The sequence below is a fragment of the Hippocampus bargibanti genome, linkage group LG08 (assembly GCF_051943395.1).
Source record: "Hippocampus bargibanti isolate YZ-2025 linkage group LG08, ASM5194339v1, whole genome shotgun sequence".
Taxonomy (NCBI): domain Eukaryota; kingdom Metazoa; phylum Chordata; class Actinopteri; order Syngnathiformes; family Syngnathidae; genus Hippocampus; species Hippocampus bargibanti.
Window position 1 is genome coordinate 13,678,224 of NC_142741.1, and position 7,570 is coordinate 13,685,793.

The 7,570-nt window shown below is 42.0% G+C and overlaps 1 protein-coding gene across 1 annotated transcript; it reads left to right on the forward strand.

Annotated features, from left to right (window-relative positions):
* The first annotated feature begins 1,724 nt into the window (after positions 1 to 1,724).
* LOC148894593 (kazal-type serine protease inhibitor domain-containing protein 1-like) lies at positions 1,725 to 7,568 on the forward strand. The gene is made up of 4 exons (XM_089002708.1): positions 1,725 to 2,403; positions 4,361 to 4,566; positions 5,541 to 5,688; positions 7,278 to 7,568. The coding sequence occupies exons 1-4, from the start codon at positions 1,899 to 1,901 to the stop codon at positions 7,361 to 7,363; spliced, it is 945 nt and encodes a 314-aa protein (XP_088858834.1). The 5' UTR covers positions 1,725 to 1,898; the 3' UTR covers positions 7,364 to 7,568.
* The last annotated feature ends 2 nt before the right edge of the window (positions 7,569 to 7,570 follow it).

Below are 7,570 nucleotides of genomic sequence, written 5' to 3' on the forward strand. Positions count from 1 at the left end.
CATATTTATTTGGGTTCAAAGTCATGACGGCCCCCTGGAGGAAACCATAACTGCAATGTAGCCCGTGACACAAATGTGTTTGACACCATGTTTTCTATTTTGCTACTTGTGCTAATCAATACCCAAGCTGGTTTTCGTTTTTGGAACAGTACTGCAAATAAAGTCTCTCAATGGGTGAACTATCAAACGTATCAATGTTTGAGTAAACCCTCCACGCCACCGAAGCACATTTTACAAAGTATCTCTCCGTTGCAATGTTTAAATGGTTACAAATCAAGTCCTGCTCCTTTTTAAAGAATAAAGATTTCATATTCAAATCACACTTTATTTGATTCTCCACAAACAGTGCAGTTTTTTTTCCAAGTTGCCATTCAATTATCGTGAGCCACCCCCCAAATCCTAATTGTGTAAAATCTAAAGGAGAAAAGTCATATTTTTATTGTCATGTGATGTGTAGGCGGAGTTTGGTAGCCTACTGTATGCCACAAACACACAATCCAACACAAACCTAACATTTGTGCTATTTGCGGACACAGTAACTCTGAAATAGGTTGAGGGTATGAAAACAATGTGCTCGCACCACTGTGCTGCCTTTTTTTCTTTACTCTTTGGAGAAAAAAGAAGAAAGAAAGTGAAAATGTGTCTTGTTAATTCAATGTTCTTGGAGCCCTCCTGGAATGGCCACTTTCCTTTCAGGCCTTTTAGTTCATCCAGGTGGTCCGTAGTTTTGATGAGAGGAGCAGCTGTTGGGCATAAGATTTGTTTTTCCCACAGCGGCCATTTTGTTGCGCTGTTCAATGTGCCTTTTTTTTTCTTTTTTCCCTCTTTGGCTCCACTTTCTTTCGTGCCATTTAGCTTTTTTGTCATTTCTCTTAAGTTTATCCGTATTTCTTTTTTCCTTTCTTCACTTTTTATTCATCGAGCTATCCAGCTAACTCTCTGGCTAGCTAGCTATTTGCTATTAGATATCTAGCTGGCTATCTATTAGCTCTATGGGTGTATAGCAAGCTATTAACTATCTATTAGCTAGCTAGCTTTCTATCTATTTGAGTTACTTCCAGGTCCAGTGAACGCTGGCGTGTGTGGCTGCCGCTGCTCACCCACAAAAAAAATGTATCCTGTGACTAAAGTGACCTTTAGAGTTTTGAAAGGCACTTAAAAATACGTATTATTATGAGCTATATATTAGCTAGCTAGCTAGATTTCTATTTGAGCTACTTCCGGGCCGAGTGAACGCTGGCGCGTGTGGCTGCCGCTGCTCACCCGCAAAAAAAATATATCGTGTGACTGTAAAGTGACCTTGAGAGTTTTGAAAGGCGCTTAGAAATACAATGTATTATTATTATTAGCTATCTGCTAGCTAGCTTTCTATCTATTTGAGTTACTTCCGGGTTGAGTGAACGCTGGCGCGTGTGGCTGCCGCTACTCACCCACAGAGAAACTTATCCTGTGACTTAGAGTGACATTGAGAGTTTTGAAAAGCGCTTATAATTAAATGTATGATTACTATAAGCATGTGGTGTGGGGGGGGGGGGGGTGACACACAAATGTGAAAACAAAGTCTATGACACAAGCTACAGAAAAAGTTTATACTTTGTTCTTTGGTGGCTTTGTATTGTCTTAGCATTATAGGTCTTTTTAAAAACGACATCAAAATAACGAGCAGGGGAATCCAAAATACACTTCCGACTGAGCCTTTGCTCTAAAGGGACAAACGGGAAGTGCTTGAATTATTAGGATGTCTTGACACACATGCATCTGGAAGAGCGCGAGCGGCTCAGCTGTTTTCAACTTAAGAAAAAGAAAAGCGTAACTTTTTTTATCTTCTGGCATTTTGTCTGTCATAACGGCCTCAGAGAGTACTTTTTGTACGGCAGTGTTCGCGAAGCATCACAGTTATGTTTCTACCGGTTGTGATGTTCCTCCTGGTTCTCTGTCCGAACCCGCGTCCATGCCGGTCTCTTGACAACCAACCGTCAGGCCCGACGCCCGCCGTCGTCATCTACGGGGCGCCTCCTCCACCGGGATGCGGTCCGTGCCAAGCTGACCTGTGCCCCACGACGCGCAGCTGCCGCGCCGGTGTGGTCACGGATCGCTGTGGCTGCTGCTCGGAATGCGCCAATTTGGAGGGGCAATCCTGCGACCCGGGACGCACCAACGTCCATTTTGGACTGTGCGGGGATGGACTTCGATGCCAAGCGGACCCACGACCCGCTGGATGGGGACAGAGCCATGAGAAGGAAGATGAGGATGAAGATGATGAGGAGCAATTTTGCGTTTGCGAGGAGCGCGAGGCGGTGTGCGGCAGTGACGGAGTGACATACGCAAACGTGTGCCACTTCAAAGTCGCTGCATTCTCGGACCCCAAACTGCACACCACGAGGCGGGGGCCATGCAAGACTGGTATGTCGGACTGTACACACCCCACACATACATATTGTCACACAAACCCACTCAAAGTCACACTTACACACTCAGAACAACAAATTAACACGCCTGCACGCGCGCACACACAAGCATACGCACACGCACACACACACACACACACACACACACAAACACACACGCACACACACAGACATTCCTGTTTCAATGCTTTTGTGAGGTCCGGATCACTCCAGAAAGGAGTGAGGACCACCATTGCTGATAAGTTGAGAGAAAAACTAGTGCTACATCCAGTGGCGGTCCGTGCATTTCACACCGAAGCCTTCAGTGAAGTCCTATAGTCCGACTTGAACAAATATCCCTCATAATACCATAATTTATGACACAACGGTTGGAGATATCATTTACAAAAGCACACGCACGCAGTACTGGGCGTGGCATCACCTTAATCGTCTAAATCTGCATCAGCAATTAGAACATACTGCAAACACTTAAAAATAAAAGGAAATTTAAAATCGTTTGTCCACAAGGTTTTATGAAGTCCACCAAGAATATGCAATCTTTAACAAGATTTTACGCTAAATTACAAAATGTCAGTTTAATATAAGAAAAACAACAAGACGTTCACAAAACGAACTATTTGTTGAAAATAAAAGTAAACAAATCTTGTTCATTTGTTCTTGAGAATAGGCTTACCTACATGCGACAGCGAGTTATCCTCTCCTTCAGCCATTGTGGGTTAAAAAAGCAAGTAGATATACTTGGTTTTTCTGCAAAAGTTTCCGGGTCTGATCTGTTGTCAGCTTGGTTGATTTGCATAGCGCTGCTGAGGTAAAGTGAGCATCCAATCACAGGACGCGTACGTCCTGTTCAACGCGAGGCCCTCTAGCTGGCCTTACTGTGCCAGCTCATGATCTGATTGGCTACCACAACTGTATATCAACTACATGTGCCCGTTCATGTACAGCGCACAGACGCCCTCACTGTTGATTCTGAAGGCATCGGTCAGATTTCATACAGCCTGGCGACACAAACTAGCTGAATTCTGATTGGATTAAAAACTCTGACCTAAAACTACAACACTGAAAGGAGCATAACCAAATGGATATAAGAGAACATCAAGAAAACAGTATGTAGAATAATTCTATACAGTAAAGTATCGTTATATCGATATCGGATATATCGATAGTCCCGGTTATATCGATACTATTTCTATGCACGCACGGAGAAAATTACATGCAAACAGGGTCGGATATATCGATAGTCCCGGTTATATCGATATTTTTTCGGACTCCCTTGAATATCGATATAACGAGACTTTACTGTATATATTTAGAAAAAATACGTTTTTTAATGAAATTGACTTTTATTATAATTATGATAATGATGTCTGATTATGTTAGGCCAGCAGAGAAGGCCTTGCTGGCCCTGACGGCCCACCACTGGCTTCATCTGAACACTAAATGTCACCCCATTTCCCACTTCTTTAAACTTACTTCTTAAAATCAAAACTATACTTATTTAAAAACAAATACATAAAAAGTGGACTTCAAACTGAAATAACAGCAGGAGTGAGGTTTCTTAATGGGTACATTGAAAGTCCTCAACCCTGTAGGGAATTTGGTTAAAATATCATTTTACTTTTTGTGGTATTAAAGTTTTCCTCTCATTAACCACACACACATAAAAGCACACAGTGAGTAAAAAGTGTGTGTATCCAAGCGAAATGAAAATACACACCAACAAATCTTTTTGGGTGAATTTGTGAGGCCCTATCTGAAACTTTAACAGATGCATATATAGACCACCTAGAAGCCTTTCGAATGAAAAACTTGTGAGGACTGGCCAAAAGGTCCTCACGTGTCAAAAATGTCCTCACCTGTATGGTATAAAATGTTAGTGGTCCTCACAAGACTAGTAATACCAATACACACACACATTTCTACTGACACTCGAACCTTCTCCCTCACCTCAGTTCCAGTCATCAAAGTGGGCCCTAAAAGTCAAGTGAACGGGAGCGGTAGCCATCTCGTTTTCCTGTGCGAGGTCTTCGCTTTCCCTATGGCGGCAGTGGAATGGCGCAAGGACAAACGAGGCCGTGGCGACAAACCCAACAGGGACGGAGGAGACGACCATGACAATGTCATCCTGCCTGGAGATGACCCGCACATCTCTGTGCAGGTGTGGTGTGTGCATGACCTGACAAAACTGAACTAAATCACTTGTACTCTGGCATTTGACTCCGTATGATTCAGACTTGATCTTAGTTTTACCCCCTGGTGCTTTCTACCATATTTGTGACTGCTTTATTTCCTGTATTAATAATACATTTAACTTATAAGAGCCTTTCAAAACTCACAGTCACTTTACAGTGACCGGATAACTGTACAGTATACGATAGTTGTCCATGTTAAGCGCTTTGTTACAGCTTCAGCTGTTGTTAAAGTGCTATAGTATTGTATTATGTTGTATAAACAAAACCAAACAGTGAGGTGCTAGCCAAGTGTAGCATGAGAATCGGAAAAAATGATGGAAACGTTAACCTAGTTTAGCATGAAGACTAGGAAAAAACACTGAAAAGTTAGCTAAGTGTAGCATAAAATGCGGCAGGAATATTAACTCATTCACTGCCATCCCTGAATTTATTCGGGAATTGAAAATATGACGTGGAGCCTCAATCCCGAATTTGTTCGGATTTTGGTTTTTCTCTGCGGGGGTGCCGATAAAGCACTGGTAAGACCTCTGGCAATGTTTTTTTCCATTCCATGGGGGTGGGGGCAGCATTTCCCTTTTTTTCAATGTTAGCGCTTTATACCAGTCTCAGCTGTTGTTAAAGTGTAACCAATATCTATGTATTGCATTGTGTTGCGCACAGCCGTCCTCATAACTCCAGACCCATATAATTTAGGAATTAACTTTTTATTCTGATGAAAGAAGAGAGACTAAGTTTTCTTACGCTGCATTGAATGTTTATGTAGTTCTAACACTCAATATTCTGTGGGTCCTGCAATTTGAATAAAAATGACAAAAACCCTGGCACTGGAGTGGACACATTTTTGCACATCGTCCTGCAGTGAATGAATTAATTTAGCTTTGCATGTGGCACGGAAGCGAGGAACAAATTTGGGCTTGTCTTCCATCATTTGTGTTTCTAGAGTCGCGGCGGTCCTCTGCAGTTCGAGCTTTCGAGTTGGCTGCAGATTGAAGGAGCGGAGCCTCAGGACTCGGGAACCTATCACTGCATCGCCCGTAACAGCCTCGGGTCTTCCTCCGCCTCGGCTGCACTGGGGGTCCTGCCAGCAGGTGAGGTGTCTCTGATGAGCGGTCGCATCATTCAGTTCCCTCTTCTGAATGCTCCCTTAATAACACACGCTTCTGATTCGTGATATGGTTATTGCTTTCCTCGGAATGAAATACCTTCAAAATTAATTCTTGTTAGTCATGCGACTCATCTTTCTGAATGTTCATTTAATAAGCTGCTATCATAAATGATTGCCTTAGAAAATGGACTCTGATTCGTTATGTGACATGGTTTGATTTGATTGGTCATGTACAGTTAAATGCTACTTATGGAATATTTAAAGGACAACCGACACCATTTTTTTGTTTCCTAACTGACATCAGAAAAACGTTTTTTTTTGCATCTAAAATACCCAAAACACGCAGGCTGATGTTTTTAGTCAAATGCAAAACACAAATAAAAATGACAAAGTGTCCCAAAACTACTTCAAAATGACCTCAGAAATGGTGAGTTTCAAAAGGTCCCGCCCCCTTGTTCGTGACATCATGCCAGAACGTCTTGCCTTGCTCGAGAATCAAAACAATGGCTTCAGATTCGGAGAAGATGCGTTCTTGTTACTCATCCAGTTATGAATATGATTCAAATAGCTCTGAAGAGGGCAGCATAAATGTTTGCAATCGATTAAAGTAGTAATTCTGTCTCATTTTGAGGTGTCTGGACTCCAATGTAGGGCACAGAAAATGCACAAGATTTTTTTTATGTGTTTTCCTTCTAATTTCGCCATCAACACAGATCAACATGATGTTTTCAGACCAAACAAAGTACCCAAAATGCATTGTGTGTCCCTTTCTCGGGTCAGGGCCATTCCTGACGTGACGTCATGTCAGGAATCGTCACCAACTCGAAAACAAGACTTCCTCAATATTTAGCGCGAGTCTTAAAACGTAAAATATAGCTATATGCGGTGGAATCTTTGTAAAATACGCTCAGTAGAAGTCATTTGACATGATTTTACAATTATGGACACAACTTGTCCAGAGGCATCGGTTGTCCTTTAAATAATTGCTCACTTTTCGTTGGTTGTGTGATTACATGAACATATTGATTGGTCACTTCATTAGATGCTTACTTCTGATGGCTTCGCATGGCTCAATGCGCTCATCCGATTAGTTGTTCAAATAATTGTTGTCAACTGATGAATTGCTTGATAAAGTTTTATTGGTGGCATAATGGACATGCTCTCCTGGCTGGATGCAAATTAGCTGCTCACTTGTGATTGGTTGCTCTATTCACCGCTCTCCACCTTTGACTCCATGCTGACTCAATGCCCTCTTTTTTTTGGTTGTCATTTCATTGATTCGGTACTTTTTACTGGTTGGATACTTATTTGATGCTCTTTTCTGATTGGTTATCAAAAAATGTTGCCCAATGGTTGCATGTTTTGTTTCATTCAGATTGGTTGCTCGATTGACACGCCTGACACACTATCGTCAAATTGGTCGCTTCATTCCATGCTCACTTTTGATTTGGCATATGGCTAGACGTTTGCTGCTTGATTCATTGCTTTCTTCTGATTGATAGACCACTGTTATGCTCTTTGATTGGTCACACAATGACACATTCTCTCTTTGATCATGTGATTTTGCTTCAGAGGAGCTGTCAGCCTACTTGGCCAATCAAGTGTCCGTCATCAAACAGCTGAGTGATGCCATGGACTACGACCATGACCTCTATTGATGACGTGTCTCCCCCTGGATCATGATTTTTTGGAAGCTCTCATAGTTTGCATTGGGAAAGATATACCGGTACTATCAAAGTACAAATATAGATAAGGATAAATGAGATGCTAATTTGTATTTCGAACGACAACGTGATTGGTCGCTTGCGCATCAAATGGCAGTGACATAAAACATGACGGAACTAAATCTAAATAAAGCAATTGTT